General features: G+C 52.2%; 7 protein-coding genes and 1 non-coding gene across 8 annotated transcripts; 4 read left to right on the top strand and 4 right to left on the bottom strand.

Moving 5' to 3' along the window:
• Window positions 1-4,935: 4,935 nt before the first annotated feature.
• On the top strand, window positions 4,936-5,545 carry ColSpa_10543 (uncharacterized protein; the record flags this gene model as incomplete). The annotated part of the gene is made up of 3 exons (XM_049276755.1): window positions 4,936-4,948; window positions 4,991-5,147; window positions 5,293-5,545. The coding sequence occupies 3 exons, from the start codon at window positions 4,936-4,938 to the stop codon at window positions 5,543-5,545; spliced, it is 423 nt and encodes a 140-aa protein (XP_049132712.1).
• Window positions 5,546-6,443: 898 nt separating this feature from the next.
• Window positions 6,444-6,710, bottom strand: ColSpa_10544 (uncharacterized protein; the record flags this gene model as incomplete). Its single annotated transcript, XM_049276756.1, has 1 exon — window positions 6,444-6,710. The coding sequence occupies one exon, from the start codon at window positions 6,708-6,710 to the stop codon at window positions 6,444-6,446; it is 267 nt and encodes an 88-aa protein (XP_049132713.1).
• A 159-nt stretch (window positions 6,711-6,869) lies between these two features.
• ColSpa_10545 (uncharacterized protein) lies at window positions 6,870-8,105 on the bottom strand (the record flags this gene model as incomplete). Its single annotated transcript, XM_049276757.1, has 2 exons — window positions 6,870-7,733; window positions 7,785-8,105. The coding sequence occupies 2 exons, from the start codon at window positions 8,103-8,105 to the stop codon at window positions 6,870-6,872; spliced, it is 1,185 nt and encodes a 394-aa protein (XP_049132714.1).
• Window positions 8,106-9,686: 1,581 nt separating this feature from the next.
• ColSpa_10546 (uncharacterized protein) lies at window positions 9,687-10,724 on the bottom strand (the record flags this gene model as incomplete). The annotated part of the gene is made up of 2 exons (XM_049276758.1): window positions 9,687-10,311; window positions 10,573-10,724. 2 exons carry the CDS (start codon window positions 10,722-10,724, stop codon window positions 9,687-9,689), a joined length of 777 nt encoding a protein of 258 aa, XP_049132715.1.
• Window positions 10,725-12,367: 1,643 nt separating this feature from the next.
• Window positions 12,368-13,053, top strand: ColSpa_10547 (pre-mRNA-splicing factor SPF27; the record flags this gene model as incomplete). Its single annotated transcript, XM_049276759.1, has 2 exons — window positions 12,368-12,404; window positions 12,464-13,053. The coding sequence occupies 2 exons, from the start codon at window positions 12,368-12,370 to the stop codon at window positions 13,051-13,053; spliced, it is 627 nt and encodes a 208-aa protein (XP_049132716.1).
• Window positions 13,054-13,372: 319 nt separating this feature from the next.
• Window positions 13,373-14,618, bottom strand: ColSpa_10548 (cAMP-dependent protein kinase regulatory subunit; the record flags this gene model as incomplete). Its single annotated transcript, XM_049276760.1, has 2 exons — window positions 13,373-14,074; window positions 14,133-14,618. The coding sequence occupies 2 exons, from the start codon at window positions 14,616-14,618 to the stop codon at window positions 13,373-13,375; spliced, it is 1,188 nt and encodes a 395-aa protein (XP_049132717.1).
• Window positions 14,619-17,345: 2,727 nt separating this feature from the next.
• Window positions 17,346-17,433, top strand: ColSpa_tRNA_276. The gene is given in 2 exon segments: window positions 17,346-17,382; window positions 17,399-17,433. It is a non-coding gene; the product is annotated as a tRNA-Glu (tRNA).
• A 607-nt stretch (window positions 17,434-18,040) lies between these two features.
• ColSpa_10549 (meiotically up-regulated gene 89 protein) lies at window positions 18,041-19,685 on the top strand (the record flags this gene model as incomplete). Its single annotated transcript, XM_049276761.1, is given in 7 exon segments — window positions 18,041-18,233; window positions 18,248-18,284; window positions 18,353-18,449; window positions 18,506-18,899; window positions 18,955-19,296; window positions 19,349-19,511; window positions 19,571-19,685. The coding sequence occupies 7 exon segments, from the start codon at window positions 18,041-18,043 to the stop codon at window positions 19,683-19,685; spliced, it is 1,341 nt and encodes a 446-aa protein (XP_049132718.1).
• Window positions 19,686-20,373: the final 688 nt, after the last annotated feature.

Below are 20,373 nucleotides of genomic sequence, written 5' to 3' on the forward strand. Positions count from 1 at the left end.
TTAGCGACTGTCGAGAGTATCCATGAGCCGGTCTCTACGCCAAACAAACATCTTCATCTGCTATAGAACTCCATTCTTTGCTCTGTATTCACAGTGGTTATTTTTGGGGCCAACACTCAATAATAATGTACCTCGACTTCGGTAATCACGTGTTGAGTGATAGCAGAGGCATTTCTTTCACAACTACGTTGCTCTAGTTCACGTGGTCATGACGTGCAAGTGGCTATATGAACCAAGGCAGCACCAGCAAGTAGACTGCTAGAATATGAACAACTCTACTTGCGATGATTAAATCCGCAGAGAATGTTTGTGGACAAAATATGAATATGAAGGCCACTTCGGCCACTCTGTGGTCAGTAGACAAAGAGGGTGTTCTCCTCATTATAGATGCCACCCCGATAATTAAGAGAATGGAAACAAGGTGAGAAAGGAAAAGGTTTCTATTGAATTCGGCATCATGGAGTGATTATTGATGAGCTACAGATTGAACCAGCTTTCTTCGGCGACAATTTGCTGGGTACCTCGCACAAGTCTATGTGCATCCTCAAGACTCATTGACCACAAGAGATCAAGATGGACGTTGCTTTATTATCAGTAGCGTCGAAAACTTTACATCAAAATACCAAATATTGAAATTGGTAGTAGGTGCGGTAAGATTGGATGATAGAGTAAACTCGTTACTTGGGAAACGACTGCGAGGCTCTATGCTTCACCAGCCAAACTGGACTTCGTCTTCCAGCAACAAGATGTTCATTTATGCAATTACTTCAGAATCACGACTTCCGCTCAACATCTTAGACAAGAATGGGGATAACGTTTCAAAGACGATGTCACAAAACATAGGCTGACAGCTCAACAAGGAGAGTTGGCCTAGTTCTGATAGTGATCAAGTTGCTGACAACAGCTCTGCCCGGAAGACGTCTGTGGCACGCTTGTCAGCGCTTTGTTGATTGGGTTATCTGCCCTGGTAGCGACAGTGACATCAAGCCAACCCCAAGAACGATATCGTGGTCTTTTTCTCGTTGCGGGTTGGGTAACGTATTCGCTTACTTTATCCTCGATAGTGCCAATTAAATCGCTCCGGACCAACGGGTCTCTGGAGCTGTCTGTCAATGGCTGCTCCATATTTAATATCTTATTGGTCTTAGATCACTCGAAGCTATAGGCTTCGAACTGCTGGCTAGATCGACCTGATCATAGTTATTGGATGTCCGTTCAGAGGCTCCTGACGCCGGGAATCAATCACCCCTAGGCACACCTGTTTCTAGCCTCCAGGGTTACCAATGCAGCTATCATACACTTTCCAGGTAGAAACGAGACCTGAAGCGGGAATATTACAGACGCACTCGAGCCTCCTTTGACCTTTGTCCCGCGTTACTTTCTTGCCAATTTCAAATGAGGCAAAGGGAGTTCAAGGTCTCCAGATCTAGAAGCCCACGCTCTAAGTCAGCTGCTAGTAGCTGCTGAAGACATTTTTGCCATGTGATCCCTCTGGCGAAGCAGGCTACGGGTGACGCTAGAGTCGACATCATTCAATTCTATCACCGCGAAGAGAGACAAGTGGCATGAATGCTATGTGCATGCGATGAGACATGCAAGTGGAGACGCGGAGCCATCGCTCCGAAGTTCGTGAAAGAGATCCAGCCATAGATCATTGTGTTTGCTCATCTGAGTTATCTTAGGTTGTTTGAGAAGGAGGTCCTGAGTATCGATATCAATGGAGCGACTGGACGAATGGGACGTTGGGCAGAAGTACCAGTCACGGACCGATAGTGGCAACGTGTCCTCAACACATGCTAACAAGGAATAATCACTCATGGTGTTGGGTCAAGGTCCCTGACTAGAGTCTCATCCATCTTCTTCAACAGGCGGCCATGAGGTAAGTTGATCTAGAATGTTCTAGACTACATCATATCAACGATAGATCGGTGTCTTGTTCGGTCGTCACCATTCTATGTTATCAAACAATACGGGTGAAGATTGCGCAAGCTAAGCTTAAGTCCACGCCATTCGTTGCCGGAAACTTCAGTCAACTCAAGAGTCGTGTATTGTGGAACTCGAGCGAAGTTTCGATGACTCAATTGCATGGCGATGTAGCTACGTATAGCCAATTACTGACAACTCAAGAGCCTGTGGCGAATTGTCGTGATAGCAGAAGATAGTAGGAAGCCTGACTCACTCGATAGATCATCAGCACCGACGGGTCGAGACCGATCGATACGAAGAAAAGGGGATAGGTGAAGGGGCCTCGGTTGGCATGATGGTCACGGGACTCGTGAGGGAACCGAGACCCACTGGTTGCTTGCAGCGTGTTCTGTCAATATCGCAGACCCCGCTGTGAAGGAGGCGGTTCACAATGACGAACGCCCCCTAATCCGGGTTGCCTTTCTCACTTTCATGACTCTTGCTGTAGTGAATTGTGGAATCATCCATCCCGCCATCACTGGTGTAACATGGATTCCACGATTGATGATAGCATATCTGCGTTATCGGGGTCCTAGTTCCGAGAGCCCCGAATTTGATAGCAGATCGGACCAGAGAGAGCCAAGAGGACTGATGCTCGAGCCTGCTTACGGAGCCGGAGGTCGTTCGAGCTGATCGGGAAACGGTCGTCGGCCGACGAATGAGATGGCAGCCTCAAGAGGAATGCGGCAGGCCAAATGGGACACACGTCAAGCGCGCTGTCAGGACAGCCGGCCTGCAGAGTAGATCGGAGGGGGAGGGGCACAGACGGCGGGGACCCGATTCGCGCGAGTCAGGGGGGCTTCAGCGACCTTTCTCCGCTGTCGTTGTGGGCACTTCCGATGTCTGCGCCGTATCAAAGCAGGACGAAGGCGGGCAGTCAATGAGTCTGCTATAGAGAGTGTCTAGAATTGGAAGCAAGCCGATGGTGACTTGGAGGTGAACGTCAGTCGGAGATGGCATTGCGAGATCGGTCGAATGGCGGACGTCCGCTTCGAGAGAGCTCCAGAAAGCTCTGTGACTGAGCCGAGTGGGGCCCATTGGTCAATTGACTCCCGAACTGACGAGCTTGACCGATCCAGGGGTTTCGGAGACCGAGATTGAAACGCGGAATTCCAGTCATACGGGCCTTCTCCCAAGAGATGCATGGGCATTTCAGACTTGTTGGGGCGGGAATTCTTTGGGCACGGTCCAGAAACGGGGCGGGCAGTGGCCAGCTGACGATGGAAAGGACCCATCAGAGAGACCCCGTTCCCCATCGAGTTGAAGTTGGCATTGCCGCCACGCAGCTTCGTGTGGTGCTGTTACTGTATGCCTTAGGTTGGATGGGCGAGCAGGACGGAAAGAGCGGTAGTCGCCGAACATGAGCATGATCATGTGTCACATTGCTGCGGGTTGCCGCAATGGAGTCGTTGTAAAGCCCCATGCTCAGGCCAGAACGGTAGAGGTGCCACATGGCCCAAACCGAAGCATCGAAAGAAGCAACAGCCTTAGCCATGCCCAGCGGTTCTTGGGTCATCCGATGTCGGGAATACGCCGTAGGAATGTCCCGGTTGGTGTTTGGCACTTACTCTTCAAGTGATGTCAACGGACAAGGCTATTCAAACGGGTGGTGGCAGCAGCGACAAACGACGACGACAGGGACGAAGAAAAGGGAGCAAGCTGGGATGACACGACACTGACGATGGGCAGTTTTCTCAAGAGTCACGGCGTCGAAGTGGCTCGATGGCTCGTCGGAGCATGGGTTCGCGGGTACTGGTCGCGTGGTGCGCCGGTACTTGGGTCGCCGCTGCGGTGTAGTGGCTTGGGCAATGTAACGGGCTAGCGGCGGTTGGTACTCTGTGTATCCACTACCCCGCAATCTGACCACCCGGCCCAGCTGCGCGCTGGTACCTGAGACCCCGGATCCCGGGTGGGTCCCCTTTGCGTCACTGTGCTCCCGTGGTCAAACGTATGGGACTCTGCAGAGGAAGGAACGGAACAGCTGAGGAAAGACCATCTGGTTTCTTCTGAGGGGTTCACTAGGGAAGACTCAATTGATCCTCTGGCAGAAAGACTGGCATGCCAAAGAACGAGCGAGACACCAATGGAGAGGCAAAGCAAGAAGCTGTGTGCTCTGGAGGGGGAGAGAGAGAGAGAGAAAGGGAACACACAAGGGGAGCCGACCGCTAGCCAGCATAGGAGACAGCTCAGTGCAATGCCGCCAGACAGACACAAAAAGGTGGCATAATGAAGGTTTGGTCTGGCGTCAGTCCACGTCCGTCTCCACTCCCCGGGGGCCAGTCCAAGTCCACACCGGCCGGTCCCCCGTCCCACCCCCTTCCTGCATCGTTGCTGCTGCTGCTTCCCTTGCAACAAGCCCCTCCGCTGCATCAGGTCACGCGATCCAGCTTTCTCTGCCACTCTACCTACTCTACCACAGGACCCAGGCTTTCCGGACCTGCGAGATGCAACCCGCCCATGCCTTGCACCTCATTGGACAAGCTGTCTGATGATCGCGTGATGTGATAGGCTGCCAACTCTCTCGAGCCTTCGACCTTTAAAAGCATCCCGCGTAGCTCTACTCGCCTACATATCTTCCCCCCTCTCCCCTCTCCATCCTCACATCACATCAACGATTCATCAACGAGCTTCTCTTTTCAATCCATCGAACCAACTCTTCAAAGGCGATTCCTTCCTCGGCGAACATCAACGACACACGCTCGACTGACACATCAATCCGGTCTGACTGAGCCTATCTAACCACCACTTGCACACGTACAACCAAACTTACCAACAACCAATTCCTCCAAGAGTATGTTTCTCCCACTAACCCTCCTGCTCCCCCGACCCTTTAACTTGCCCCCGCATCACAACCCCCTTCGTGTGACGTCTCCCTTCATCACTTCCGTCCCTTGCTCCAGGTCCTAGCCCCCAATGAGGACGCCGATCCTTCATATCATTACCACCCGTGCTCGAATTCATCTCGTCGACATGTCAATTAGCTGTTCGATACTTACATGAACTTATTCGACTAACATCACGCCAGTGACTCGTTCCCACAAGTACAACGACCGTGACCACGCCGGCCTGGCCGATGGAACCGCTTCTCCCCAGGAGCACTTGCCTCGCTTCTTCGCAAAGCACGGCCACGAGGGTGTCGACCCCAAAAAGGTGAAGAAGAACGGCGCTGGCAGAAGTAATTGGTATGTTCGGACCTCCTGTCTACCCCACTTACACGCATCTCTTTCTTGGCGATGTCAGAGCACCGCCATATCCCCCCAAAGACAACACCTCATGCATTCATTTAATATAAAGTTCCGTTGGCTGACATGGCTGCTCGCCTCACAGGGGCAACGCTGGCGAGGAGGTCATTGATGAGGACTTCCACTTTACCAACGCCCGCCGCCGCACCAACAGCAGTGGCTTCGCCGACAACATCGCGGCTTTCAAGACCAAGTTCGATGTCAACGAGCCCGAGCCCGTCTTCGAAGAGTCCGTTCACGGCCCGGCTGAGGAGGACGGCGAGGACCTCACCAAGACCGAGTCATCCGAGAGCGGCCGCTCTTCGGCCTACGGTGACGACAAAGTCACTAAGCACTAATCCCTGACATCTAATTTACACATTACGATGTCTCTCGCTCGTGTGCACTCCCTCTCATAACCGCTGTTTCCGGCACGGCAGTCAAAACGTTGTCTTTTTTCACAACTTGCTACCAACAAACAACTCAAACACAACATATTGCATTGGAGGACAGGTTTTACTGGCTTCTGGTTTTATTTCGAACGGATTCGGCGACATATGGCTTTGTATTACGAGGAAATCGGAGGGGGTCAAATCAGGATCCTCACCCAAAGATTGACTGCCTCGGCGGCGGATGATAGCATGCATCACGAACATTATGACCTGGCGACGAAAAGTGTCGCCCTTGTACTATCAACTCAAACGGCCAATGATCTTCAGAATAGATTCATGCCTTGTATGCTCTGTTCCTCGCTGCCTTGTGAAGTTTCGCTTGCAATCCTGTGCTGTCTCTGATTATAATGTTTCGATTTTCTAACTACTGCACCGAGCCTTCTTGTTGATTCGGATCGAGTCCTGTTCAGGCGGTAATCCCTCATGGCCGAAGTATCATGGCGAACACCAACATTTACTTTTGGCCCGGCACTAACAAGGGGCCACCATTACACCGTAGCTCTTTCTCTAGGAAGCATGGACACCTGCCGATCAATCGCATCTGTGTCGACTTCAAGCAATCAATCTTGGCTTCTTTGTCAACCGCTTAAGAGCCTTTGAGCAAAGTTCACCCTTCCCGCATCTACAGCCTCCCGATTAGGCAGACTCTGCCTCATACCGACCCCTCATCTGTGGATAGCACCCAACACACTGTGTATACACCACCCTGACGAAACAAATCTGCTACCCCCGCTTTTGGTCACTTTGCAAATACGATTCTTCACCATTCGACTCCAAGTACGCAAAGCCGTTTGACAAACGGGGACTAGCCGAATGTCAACATGAAACGGGCGTATAGTATTTTCTCCTCCAACACCCTGAGCCCGTTGGTCTCCATCATAGCCAGTTCTCTCCATAGAGCAGCCGGAACTGTTGGAGCAGGAGAAGTCTCCGCCTCATCCGCTGTCTCCAGCAACGGGCTCGGGGTACCATTGGACTCGTTAGCGGGGAAGAAGAGCTCGCTCCAGGCCTGGTCAGTCCAGACAAGCTTCCCCTGCGTAATGCATCCTGTCTCGTCTGCTAGGGTACCCATGATATGGGGGTTAAGAACGAGAGTATGCTGCTTCATGCAGGTCTTGCACGTCGCAGATGGCAGGTTTGCATATAGGGGCACTCCGCAGCTGAAGAAAGACGCCACATTAGTTATCTGCATTATTTATGGCGGGAGGCTTGATGGGAAGAAGTGTGTAAATTACCACTCGATACAAAATATCATCTTTCTTCGATGGAGCTCAAGCAGGTTGGTTCCAAGGATAGTAAGACTCAGTTTGCCGGTGAAGTCGGTGGCTGGGTCGGCGCAGGCGAAGTCGTCCACCTCAGCGAGCGTAAAAAGCGGCCGGACGGGCCCATGAACGGCCTCCGCTGCATTCCAGACGCCTTTCGGGAAGGGTAAATAGACGCCCTCCTCCTTGACTCTGTTCGTAACCCATCCACGAAGCCAATTGGCATCCTGGAAGTTCGGATTGACGTCAACGATAGTGTTGTAGTTCAGGCTGATGCGGGCGGTTGAAGGCATTGGCTTGGTGTCTCTGGGAGGCACGAACTTTGGGCTCGTCAGAAGCAAAATGGTCTCGTTAGGCTTCCATAACTTGGCGGAGTTGGCCTTGTCTTCCCAGAGAGTCAGTACGCAGCTAGCGGTATCGTCACACACGCTGATTTCGATCAGCTCCGCCTCTTTCATACGCTCTTGCATTAGAATGCGTTTACGGGCGCCGATGCTCTTAATGCAGACGATGATGCGTGCTCCTCGGGTGTCATGTCCCGTCTTTAGATATTGGCGTAAAGTCATCAGACCAGGGAGTAGCTTCGACTTCTGTCCGTAGTCGTTGTACTCTAAGGGTACCCGGCAGAGTCGTTCGTTCTCTGGAGTATTAGGCAGAAACTGGATGAACTGTTTCGTGCCTACGTCTGCCGGGTTGATTGGTGTATACATTGTGACAAAGGGGATGTTGCCATGATTCGAACCAGCCGCGGTACCTGTCCAGCTGGCCCAAACGGTGACAAGCTGTCCTATAACCAGAAGAGAAACTGGAATACCGATAGGTATGAGTCTGACCTGAAATGCTGTTAGTCTCTGCAATGATCGTGTGACAACATGAATAAATACCCCTATAGCGCCTGTGTCATCTGCGACAATCAACTGATGAGTCGGGCGACTATAAGTGTTCATGGAGTCGAGCAAGGCCGGAGCGTAGTTGACTACACGGCCGGTGAAACGGATGCGATTCGGGCCCGGTTGAATGTCGCCGATACAGACCTCCTCGTAGTCCTCTGACGGATTCCACGGACGAGCAAGAGGATTGTTACCAGCATCAATCTCTGCTTGTGTAAAGCCATCATCTTTCAGTGGCCATCTTACAGTTGACGCAGCTTCTGACGAAGTCGGAAGCTCCTTCTTGTAGAAGGCCTGTATGGAGAATGTCGACATCGTGGGACGGAGGATTGTCAATGGAAAAATGAACACGTTTCGACATAGGAATATGGCCAGAAGGACAATTACCTTACCTTAATCCATTGGAGAGTGTGCTAATGATAATATTATCAATATAAATCTCTTTGGCGCTCTTGGAACAGAAGGCAGGAGCAGTAGGATGTTGAATCAGGGAAGGACCCATCCTCGTACCTGCCTCCTTACCTGCCTCCTTACCTATGATGCCAACACACTTTTCCGATGCTGCCATTTCAAAAGGCAACAACAATTTTAAGCCATAGTTACTATGATACCAGCTAACAGCATACGTTAAAACGATAAGCGTTGAAGTTGGAGATTCTTCGTTTTTGTAAGTTAGGGCAACAGGTAGACGGTATATCAAGCGGGCTTGTTGAGACATTACATAGGTACGGGAGGGTTACCCGACGAGTTCAAAAGAGCTACATGTTGTAAGAGGAAAACTTTCAGGAGAATGACGATCCACCGGTGGTTTGCTATTTTGATCATTGAGGTTGTCTCGGCGGTCCCGTTGGCACTTGACAGTTGTGGAAACGCTACACATACACCCAATCGCAGCGTCACCACAGAGCTGCCGCGAAGCTCCCTAGGTTGATTCAAAGAAACAGAAATAACTTTATCCTCGATGTACGTGTTGTTTTTGTTGTCTTACTTGGAAGCTTGGAACAAGTATGTGTATGCTTGCTCTCATTCACATAACTCAGTGTCTTCTATATGGGTTCTCCCTCGGTTATAGTGCTGGTTCTGTTCTGTCGGTTTCTTCCACGCTTAACTAGCGATCCAACGAAAATGATGCGTGTAAATACAGATATGGAACAAACAATGAATACGTATGTCACAACTCTCAACGCCCGACGCAACATCTCTGCCTCCTAGGCTGCAAATCAGACCGCTTTTGGTTGCTATTGTACTGCTGTTCAATGACTGAGAGTCTTTTGCACCCGGAAACTATGAAAATATGTAACCACATCAATCGGACTTCTTGTCAAAACCATATTAACTATGGGCTATATCTACGTCTGCCCGGGGCCTTAATCTGACACCGCGCTAGAGGAGTGTGAAACTGACGTTGATCGACGACTCCGAGTGGTAAAATCTTTGACGCTCCCAGCCTCAAGGTCTTTCATTCCATACAGACCCGAGGATTCGTGGGTCTCGAGCGCGGACTGCTTTGTGGTCATCTTACCTTTAGCGCCCCGAACAGCGGGTTGCAGCTCGGTAGTTGAGGAATCGGGAACAGTAACGTGAGATAAGCGGTTACGGCCCCGGTTACGGCCCGCTTCGCTTGAAGGAATGGTGTGTTCATCCGAATCAGAGCGTCGGGTGAGCTTCCCGAAGAGTCTTGGGAACGTCTTGATAAGAATAAGACGAAGGGCCGGCATGCAGAGGCAAATGATGCCGGTAGGAACTTCGAGACATGTCCAGAAGGCGATATCGAACTGATCCCATGTCGGATTCATAGATTTCGCGAAACGAACCAATGACTGTAGTCTCAGAATGCTGACGATGGTGACGCTGAATATCGTTAGATCGCTGTCCCAAAGTGTATGGGAGGGGGGCTTACAAAGTGCCGACGCAGAACATCAGCGTAACAGCAAGCTTCTTCCACCAGTGAAGGTTGAGGGTCCGGATTCTTGATAGGGGCAGGTAGAGCATCCAGAGATCCAGAACAATGCTGATGATGGCATTCGCCCAAGCTACCGCATTGATGTTGACACAGGTGCCTTGTTTCTCACCATCCCATCTTGTCCAGTAGAATGAGATAGGGGTACACTGAAAGATGCCGACGAGGAGGAAGGCGACAGTATTGGTGGCGTTGAAGGCAACTGTGCCCCACAAAAGCTTTCCGAGGCCGGCGCGGTCGAAGATGCGCATGTAGAAGCACAAGATTGCCATCTTGACGAGACCCATCTGAACGAAGTACACGGGCTCCAGGAGATAGAACCAGTAGCCGAAACTCTCAATTTGACTTGGCGTTAGGGTCCATATGTCCTTGCCGAGGCCGGCGGGCACGAGACCAACTAGGTTGATGATGAAGGACGGGAGAACGGCGACGTAGGCGAGAAAGGTGAACAAGTCATCGAGTCCGAGCTGTGTCGATGAAAAGAACTTGTATGTCAAGCGGGCAGCCACAACGAAAGTGCTGAGGCCCAGTAATACCCAGGTCAAACGAACATACTCGGGGCTGTGATCTCTTACGGGTCTATTACAGGTTACCTCGAAGACACCTTTGGCATCTGATTCGCTGTTAGCCCATGGTTTAAGGATCTTTGAAGGGGTCGCTACCGACGAAGGGCATCTTTGATGGAACAGGCTGATGTTATACAGCTCTGGGTCGTGGTTTCAAATTGCGAATCGGAACAGATACACGTCGCATTTGCCAACCCACATGGCGAGCCTTGGATTGCAGAAAGAATGCATGTAACCTAGGTGATGTGAGACTCACGTGCTCTTGACAAGAAACAGAACACTTACGGCGCAGGTAGGGAGCTGTGCCACAGCATCCGTTATGCTGTTGACCTTCTGGGCTGCAGCAAAAAGCATTGGTACGACCAATAGCGCAGACACCATGAAGGTGAGGGACACCGAATACCTCATGATGTCCTGTATGCGCCCGTTGCGTCAATCAACAAGTGCGGTAGGCCGTTCCAGGACTCTATATCTTGTAAGTGGGATATACGTTTCTTTAAGAGAGAAGCAAGGACAGCTGCAGACCGTTGACCTCGCTTTTGTCCTTTGCAACCACCAGGACACAAACCGAGAAGTAAAAAGGACCCCATGGTGGGCTTTGCCGGCAACATTCAAGGGTAGCCCAGAGCCATCCTTTGCGAGTGGCGGCCTAGGCCGCCTTCAAAGAACATGATGTGCCGCATGCAATAGTCAATCTCGGCGTGCGCCACCCAAGCCTAGACCAAAAAGGGCGCAAGAGGCGGCGAGTCTCTAGTTCCTCCACATGGTGGATATACGGCTAGAGGATGACGATCGACTTCTCATTGCGACCAGATCGTAGAGGGGGCACTGCTTACGGCAAGGCTGGCGGCTACCGTCTTTACCTTGGTCCAAGAGGGAACAAGAAATGGATAGAACACCTCGGCAGGCAGCTTCGTGCAGTCAACCATTGGCAGGAAACGCCACTGGGCTGGCTCCAGGCTCGGAGACGCGTGCCGGGCCCAATCATCTTATCCGCCTACTCGAAATTGAAAGGGCCGGACTGGGATAGCTGCTCAGCAACAACAAGCCACAAGCACCCCGAGTGGTATAATCTCGGCTATACTTAAGGGCACCAGACTGTTTTGTTGTTGTAGACCTTCCGGTGTAGAGCAGATGAGATTTCATGGCGGATGTAGTAGGGCTTGGTTGGTCGGAATGCGTTGGTATGGGTTGTCTGGGAAAGGGGGGAGACAATGGCAGCAATTTACCCTGCAGTGCCTCTGATTTTCCGTTACCGGCCTGATTTCGTCCTTCTGCGGATGGAAGACGCCTGGAATGAGAACGCGTGGAACCATCCATTGGGTCAGTCTGCTCATGATGTCCCTCAGCGGGCAGTGTCAAAGAAAAACAACGCGTTTCATCAGGCAAGTGTAAGTTTAGCTCTTGCGCCAATCCCTTCGAGTACGTGTAACCCCAAAAACGTGGAATCGAACAAGGTCCCAGTGAGGCAGGCATGCTTTGAAGCCATCACCAACTAACTCCATGCCTGCACGCCAGGTTTCCTGTCGTCCCATCATCAATCCGCTAAGTTCAATCGCGTGTCTTCCATGCTTCTCTGCTCCAAAAGTTGGGATGGACGAATAGACACAAGGCAACGTGGGAATGCCAGGGGGCCTTCCTCAACCTGCTAGTGCTGGTGTAGTGGTTGCCAGAATCGCTGCAGAACAGAAGCCGGAAGGCAAGGACTGATTAGCTTGCCCAAGCAATGTGCGTGAGTGGACCACTACCCAGGCCAATGATCGACAACGGATGGTCCGTGCATCCGCTTCTCACTCAAGCCAGAAGTGCACGGATCCTATTCCTTGTAGCCAGCTTATCTGCTTATCGGGTGGGCATGTGCGTCAAGGTCCCAAATTTCTAAACTTCAGCTCGCGGCAGCCTCGTGCGTTTCGGTTGACATCGGCAGATCAAGCTACACTATCGAACACCCTCAGCCTCTCAACCGCTCTGCTGATACTTCAGACTGTTGGATTCTGTCCGTTTCCTTCAGTAGTTATTTACATAGCGCGCTTCGCATTGGAACCATCAGAATGTCTGCTCTGAACGCCTTCCACGAGTCTCTTCCATGTACGTTGTTGTGGGATTCTTTCGCGCTCGCAACCTCGACTAATACCAAACGCCTATAGACATTGACGACGAACCCACAGCGGCGGAGCGCGAAGCCGCCGAGTCCTTGATTCGTGCCGAGTTGGCCACATCATCCCCGACGCCTGCATCAACCTATACAAAACTGTCCTTCTCCCCCCTGATCGAGCTCGAGCTGGAACGCGTCGCCTCCAAGCAACCACTTAAAGCCATTGACCTCGAACGCTACCAAACACAAGAGCCTTTCCCAGATTCCGAGAAACCATCGACAGCAGAGGACCGTGAACGTCTCGCCGACTCACTCCAGAAAGCCTACATTGCCTACACCTATCTAGACACACGTGCTCAGAACCTCAACCTGCTGGACAAATGGGGCAAGAATGCTTGGCTGATTGGCAATTGGGGCCTGGAGAATGAGCTCAAGTCTCTCGAACGTGATCTCGCCGAAACGAAGCGCCTGATCGACGTCTTGACCGTCGCTCGAAGGCGGCAGCAGGAGGAGGTGGCAGCTGAGATGAAGGGCCTGGAAGAGACTTGGAAGAAGGGTGTAGGAAGGACATTGGAGACTGAGATCGCCGTTGAACAATTGAGAAGGGAGATTTTGGAAGAGATGAGAGTAAGAGGTGGTTAATGCGGACCCTCTGGCGCCGACACTGAAGCACGAACTGGGCGAAACTGCCTGTTAAAGACTGCTCGGTCGCATTGTATATGTACCAACAAGAATCAATGATACCACGGGGATATTCTAACCCTTACACTTCCAGGACAACATCGTGGATGAAATATTCTTTACTAACAGGTATCTGGACATCACTAGCCGTGTCTCTTAGGAAGCGAGGGTAAGAGGTTCCGCTAACGCCGCCGTGAATCTTCACATTCACTCTCAACTTGCCAAAGCCTGCCATCCAATCTTGGATAAAACGAAAAACCAACCACATTTCTACCCCTTTTTAGGCCGCTTGAAGCGGATCCATCTCCTCGACACCAGTTTTGACGCCTTCGTACTTTGTCCGTCTCATGATGCCTTCGACGGGACCTAGGAGTCTCTGGAAAGCGTTCTTGCCGAGACTTGCTACCTTGACATCCGTTGTGGCAACAATGCTAGCGGCACGAGGGGCGTCATTCAGAAGCGCAAGCTCACCGAAGAAGTCCCCCTTACTGTAGTGCTTTACAGATTCTTCGCTGCCACCCTTGTACGCATCGGCTTCACCACTTTCTAGAAGGAAGAACGAGTGTCCAGGGTCTCCCTCCTTGATGATCGTTTCTCCCGGCGCGTACTTCTGGGTCTCCAGCGCATCGGCAATCTTGGACCGCTCGTATGGTGTGAGGCTCTGCAGCAGAGGCACCTCTTCAAGGAAACTCTCATACATCCGTCGTCGAGCAAATGTCGACTCCATGAGGATGCGGCGGAAAGTGAGACGATCCAGCGCCCAAAGGGTACATCCAGATTCGGCGGATATAACGGTCGCAGCGCGAGGGGCATTGTACATCAAAGCCAGTTCACCGAAGGAGCCTCCAGCCTGGATGGTACCGACTTTTTGGCCCATGCCCTCGGGACCGGGCTGCAAGTGACCGCTGCTGTTCACGTATACATCGAAAGACCCTTTCTCTACCACGTAGAAGAAGTCGCCAGCGTCACCCTGGCTAATAACCTGTTATGGAAAGTTAGGACCCCGTTCGTGCGATAGTTCGATGTTAAAGCCAGCTTACCTTGATGTCCTTAGCAGGAATCGGTTTTTCGTTGAGCGCACCCAGAATCTGGGCGCTCTGCTCCTCATCCAGGTGGCTGAAAAGAAAGTTGCCCTCAATGGCGGTCTGCAGACGTCCCAGCTGTTCCTTGCTCTTCTCGTGGTAAGGAGGTGACCAGTTATCGTACGTGTCCGCGCTGGGCTTCAGCGACTCGGCCGAGACTGAGGTTCGGCGGCCAAAGTTGTATTGAGCGGGATAGCTCTCGGGATTCGGCGGGCTTCTAAGAGCAGACGGCGGGGCGTCGTTGGCAGCGTCGCCGCCGAAGGGGCCGCTAAACATTGAACCGGCATTCATACCGAAGTTTGGTGATGTAGGAGACGTAACGGTATCGTTCTCCTCTTCCTCAACTACTCGATGAATGGCGTTGCCTCCCGCTGGGGCTCCATCGCTGGGCCCTCCGAAAGGGTTGGCATTAGCCCCGAAAGGACTCTTGAACATGCCGGACATTATTCTGGTGTAGGGTTTTTGTCTGTAAACAAGTTCGTTTCGTAGATGGGGGCTCGTTTCGTGGGGCTAGCTGCTAAGTGGGCGTGCGAGTCGGCGCAGAGTTCAAGGACGTCGACTGGAGATATTTTGTATGAGCGTCGTGGTTGGAGGCTTCGTGCTATTCTGATCAGCTTCATTCAGCTCACGACATTCGAGCGGCAGCAGCAACAGGAATGATGGATGGTTGCCCTGTCGCTTAGGTCATCAGGGTGGTGAACAAAGAATGCTGTGAAATTGGTGGGGTTGTTGGGTAGGGTGCAAGTGTGGGTGTACCTGATGCCTCGTCCCCGCGTTCAGGCTGCAGTAAACGAGCTGATCACGACTCCCTAGCGACTACGCCGCGGAGAGGTTATAGGTGCGATGACGCAGATCGGAATGAACAAATGCCGTTGGTTGTGGCGGGAGACGCAGAGGGGTGGCAAGATGCCCGAATGCGATGCCAAGGAAGAGACACAAGGGGAAGGGGACAAGATGGGAAATAGCAGGACACTCCTGTAAACTGCGGCTTAGGATGGAAGAGAGTAGCAAACGTAACAACAATGCTGCGATGTGATGAAGCCGACGAAGATATGACGGCAAGCAACAGGGAGATGACGGTGATGGGTTGAACTATTGAGCGGGGGCTGGACCGGCGCGCGGCCACGAAGGGAGCTATCACTTACCGGAGGGCCGTGTACGGAGCTAGCTAGTGGGCGATGGTAAGTTGGGGCGGAGAGCTCGACAGCATCCGTGATATTGGCTACAGAATCTTGAGGAGAAGATTTGTGGTTGACCAGACCCTAACTTGAAGAACTAGCAGGCCGAAGCAGCTGTCAGAGACCAAGAGTGACACTTGGCGATCGGGTTGAGTGGGTTGAGGGGGAGGGAAACAATAAGTGGGAGAGGAGAGATGCGAAAGAGAAGAAAGATCACGGCGTGCGGTGCAGCAACTATGATCCCGGATGGGGATGCGGCTAGTATGTAAAGGAGGGACCAGGGGGAGGCGTGGCAAGTGACCGGTTTCTGTATCTGCTCTCGTACTGTCGTCCGGGTGAGAGACGAGGCCACGAGAATAGCGTTCGCTTGTGTGTCTTGATCGAGGGAAGCGGGAGGAAGTGACGAGATGGAAGCACAAGATGGGGAAGCGCAGGAAGCGGAATGGCCAAGGGAAGGGAAGCTTTTTGGGTTCGGTTTAGGGACGAGGATTGCTCTGGGACGGGGGCAAGAAGGTGGGGGGAGTCGAGAAGCAGGAGGAGGCACGGAGGGCCCTTTGACGCATCGCTGCTTCCAGTCAAATACAGCAGCAAAGAAGCAGGTGCTCCCCTCCTTCTGGTGCTCCTCAATGTTCCCCTTCTCTTTCCACAAGGTGACGGTGAGGTCCTAGCTTTTGAGGGGCCTTGCTGCCCCGGCCGACCAGTCACGGGTGTCGAAGGGTTCTAGAAGGTGCACGGATCATAGGCTGGTCTGCTGCCGTTCCCCTACCCTGCAGCCCGAAGTGTCCGGGCTTCAGCTTCCACTTCCAAGCCGCTTCGGTTGCGATTCTGTGCAGCTCTCAGCGCCGCCTCTGACTGGCTCACGTTTGCTCGCGTCAGCTAGGTATTGCCTCAAGACCGAGGCAGAGATACGTACCGTCCGTCCACTTCAACTCTCCGGTCTCCCAGAGGCCTCAAGCTCAAGGCACCCTGGGTCCCCTGGTTTCGGCCATGTCATCATGGGGACAGCCTCCCGTGGAATTTCAGGGCGCTTTCGGTGGGTCTACCCCGTCCGCCCGCAATTGCCCCTCACTAAAACTCGGCTGTCAGTGGCTCGTCCATTCGATAGCCCGTTGATCGAAGTCGGTACGGCCATTTTAGGGGTGCAGCCAAGGGGAGCCCGATCCCTTTCCTAGCAGAGGTCTTACCTGTTGGTCTCAGGAATCCCTCCCTAGCCGACATCAGCCCGCTGCTTTCGCCTGCAATTCCAGCGGCTCGTCGATTTCAGACAGCCAAGTCTCTTGTGTCACCAGGCTGCTTGTGGTCCGTCCGACATTGACATGCGAATGCGTCCTGTCGAGTTCTGGTTAGCATATATGATGAGGCATTTCAGCCGCCAGTCTCTTTGAAGTTTGCGGCAATGTTCCCTTTGGGTCGTACATCTGACCGTTGACAGATGGTCAGTCACCTCTTGCGCCGCTTTTTGCTTCTTGATATGGGAACACAGAATCCTGTCGGCCAGCTTCCCACCTAAAACAACACCCATGTATGCCAATATCCGAAAGAACCCAGTATTTCATTGGACCCTGCAGAAATGGGTTGCGTCCTCAGCGATGGTAGGTCGCTTGGAGCGCGCGTGGCCACTAATAGGATAAGGAACAGCCTAACGGCACACCATCGCTCCTCTTGAGTCTGGTTTTATTATCATCACCACAACTTCGCCTGTTACTGAGCCGTTTCTCCCTGAGAGTAAAATAAGAGCGATGGGGCTAGGGTGGAAGGGAGGATTACACATCTTCAGTTCGTCAATATCGTATTTTATGGCCCTGTTTGTGCAATCGACTAACCGAGCAAGTTACAAGACTCACCCAGGAGTTCATATGTGAATCGTCAAATAACAGAAATTATTGGCAAAGGACATAACGGGAGAGAGTAGATGCACGAGGAAGATTGGCCTCCTTAGGGTGATAACATAGATGTATATAAGTATGTACACGATCAGCCTAAACATAGCAAATCCGATATGGTGTAGTGGCCAACATGATGCCCTCTCATCTCCGTTGAGAGGTTAGGCATAGCCCCGAGTTCGATTCTCGGTTTCGGAAGTATTCTTTTTCTCTTTGGTTGTTTTTGCTTCCAAGGCACAAGTCTACCTCCGGTCAACTCGTTTGCCTACCTTTCGTGCTTGGACTAGTGGAGGTTTTGGGCTGGCTTTTGCATTTTTGTTGCATCTGACTGAACCTTTCTCCTGATCGAATGTCATTGCAAAACCGCGTAGTGGAGCGGTGGAGTTGTGTGAAATGATAATATTAGAAATGTAGACTAGGGTCCTTCACTGTTAGCGCCCTGTCAAGCATGGCTCTACTGCAAGACTGTTCACCAATCTTTTTGTCATCTAAGTGAGCGTCTTTGGTACTCTTCGTCCTCCACAGCGGATCATTCACAGTGAATTAGATGTTTAAACTGATGACTGCACTGTGATCAAGCACTTTGCAGTGTCCGCCCGTGCTCCATGACTGACGAACAAGTGGACCGCTAAGCCACGACGCTAGGCCCAATCCATGCATTGGACGCCAAGCCACACTCTCGCTGACCTCCAAGTCTCCTGTCTTGCCGGGCAAGCGCATTCAAGCCCGGACTTCAACGACAGCAGTTGATTCCCTCCTGTCACCACTTCAATCGCGCACCCCCGAGAGTGCATGATTGCCCAAGATGCCCGAACCATCGCCAGGCGTCAATCACGCTGACTCCATCGACCCGCAACATGACACAGGAAAGAAGGAGGAGAAGAAGAAGAGCCGCCGGCCTGCAAGTACGTGGAAGCCCCGGACCGATGTCAACCTCCCTTCGGCGGTCGCGGAAGCGCTGGGATTCGAGCGAAACGAGGAAAGCGGTGCTGATACTGGTGTGTTTGATTAGATACGGCATTTCGTCAACAGCGCTTGAAGGCATGGCAGTAAGTTCATGGCGATGTCTTTGCGACGTCAAATCGCGGCGACAGACCTTAGCGGCTGACTGTTGCAGACCGATCTTGACGCCTAAGACTGTCTTGCCCCTGTTCTTCATTATCGGCATCATCTTCGCTCCCATCGGTGGACTACTGCTCTACGCAAGTGCCAAGGTAAATGCACGCCGCCCGTTACTTATGGAGCGGTCGCTAAATAACACGTCCTGCAGGTCAAGGAGATACGGATCGACTACACCAACTGTCTTGCCGAAGCAACGGAGAACCTCGAGGCCATGGATTCGAAATACATTAGCACTGCGTTCAAGAGTGACGACCAGACCAAGAATGCTGTGTGGGCTGTGACGGACATCGAAGTTGAGGATGGACCGATTACATACCCAGCGAAGCAATGCAGGATCCAGTTCACTATCCCCGAAGACATGGGGCCACCGGTGTTGTTCTACTATCACCTCACGAACTTTTATCAGAACCACAGACGATACGTCGCGTCTTTCTATGACAAGCAGCTCAAGGGTAATGCGGAGTCTGGCAGTAATGTCAACAGCTCCTCCTGCGAGCCCCTTGAGTGGGATAAAGAAGCCGGGAAGCCGTATTATCCCTGTGGTAAGTCTTGGTGCTGGTTGCGGTGCCCTCTTTCAGTAGACTAAAGGACTGCTAGGATTGATTGCAAACTCAATGTTCAACGATACATTCACCTCGCCCCGCTGGTTGCAACAAGACGAGATATACCCGATGTCGACGGACAAGAACATTGCCTGGGCGTCCGATGCTGACCTTTACGGCAAAACCAAGTACAACCCCGAGGATGTTGTGCCGCCACCAAATTGGAGAGTCCGGTATCCCAATTACACCGCCGAGCACCTCCCACCAGATATCTCCAAGTGGCCTGCTTTTCAGGTATGGATGAGGACTGCTGGGTTGCCGTCGTTCAGTAAATTATACCAGCGGAACGACGATGAGACCATGAAGCAAGGCCAATACGAAGTCAATATTACCGACAGTAGGTTTTTGTGGTAAGATTTGCACGAGCCAGGCAGTGCTGACAAGTCTAGATTTCCCAACAACGGAGTACAAGGGAACCAAGTCCATCGTTATCACCACGCGTACAATCATGGGCGGCAGAAACCCTTTCCTCGGTATTGCATATGTCGTAGTTGGTGGCATGTGTATTCTCCTCGGTGTAGTCTTCACTGTCACTCATCTCATCAAGCCGAGGTAAGTGATCCTTCTCCATAACTTGAAGCTCACAGAAGCAAAGGCTGACCCCTGCACAGGAAGCTGGGTGACCACACCTACCTGTCCTGGAACAACGCACCAGGGTCCAAGCAGGGTGCTGGCGCCAGCTCGGCAATTGCATCAGGTCGTGAAGTACGACCCGGCGAAGCCTAGAAGGCCCGCGATGAGTCGCAGTGCCCTCTCCACAGCCGTACAGTTTCCAATGCCACCGACCCCTCCGTGGCATCGACGACAATGGCATACAGCGTCACCGCATCATCCGTTGGGGGGCAACGCCTGGTTCTACCCATGTCGCCGTTATGAGGTTGGTGGACTGTGGTTTTTGGGAAGGGAAAGCCTGGCCTGCGGCGTTTTTGTACGGAATGACATGAAATTTGTATGAGTAACGGGGGCAACAGGATTTTTTCAGCCAAGTTCCCCCCTACATCACCCACACCTCCCGCTGCCTAAGAGAGAGAGAGAGAGAGGTCTTGAGAGGGGAAGGTGTTTTGTTATTTTGCTGCTCTGCACCGGCTGGTCAACGCGCGTTGCTTCTTTTTTCTTTTTTGCCTGTAACGACTTTCTTGGGTTTCAACCAACCGTCCTTGCGCGTGCCGTCGTCTTCACGTGGACTTCTTTTTCTTCCACCCCCCAACAGGAACGAGGGCGAGGTAGGCAACCAGCAGAAACCAGAAACCGTCCTTAGCTTACCGAGGGATCCGGAGTTATTTGGTTTCGACATCAGGTAGACCAGCAACATCGCTTCAAACTCATACATGGTCCTTCCTGTCCCATTAGGAACCCGTCCGTCCGACGTGAAATGAGCAATTCTGTGAACACACACACACACACACACACACAC

The sequence above is a fragment of the Colletotrichum spaethianum genome (assembly GCF_022836535.1).
Source record: "Colletotrichum spaethianum MAFF 239500 DNA, contig36, whole genome shotgun sequence".
NCBI lineage: Eukaryota > Fungi > Ascomycota > Sordariomycetes > Glomerellales > Glomerellaceae > Colletotrichum > Colletotrichum spaethianum.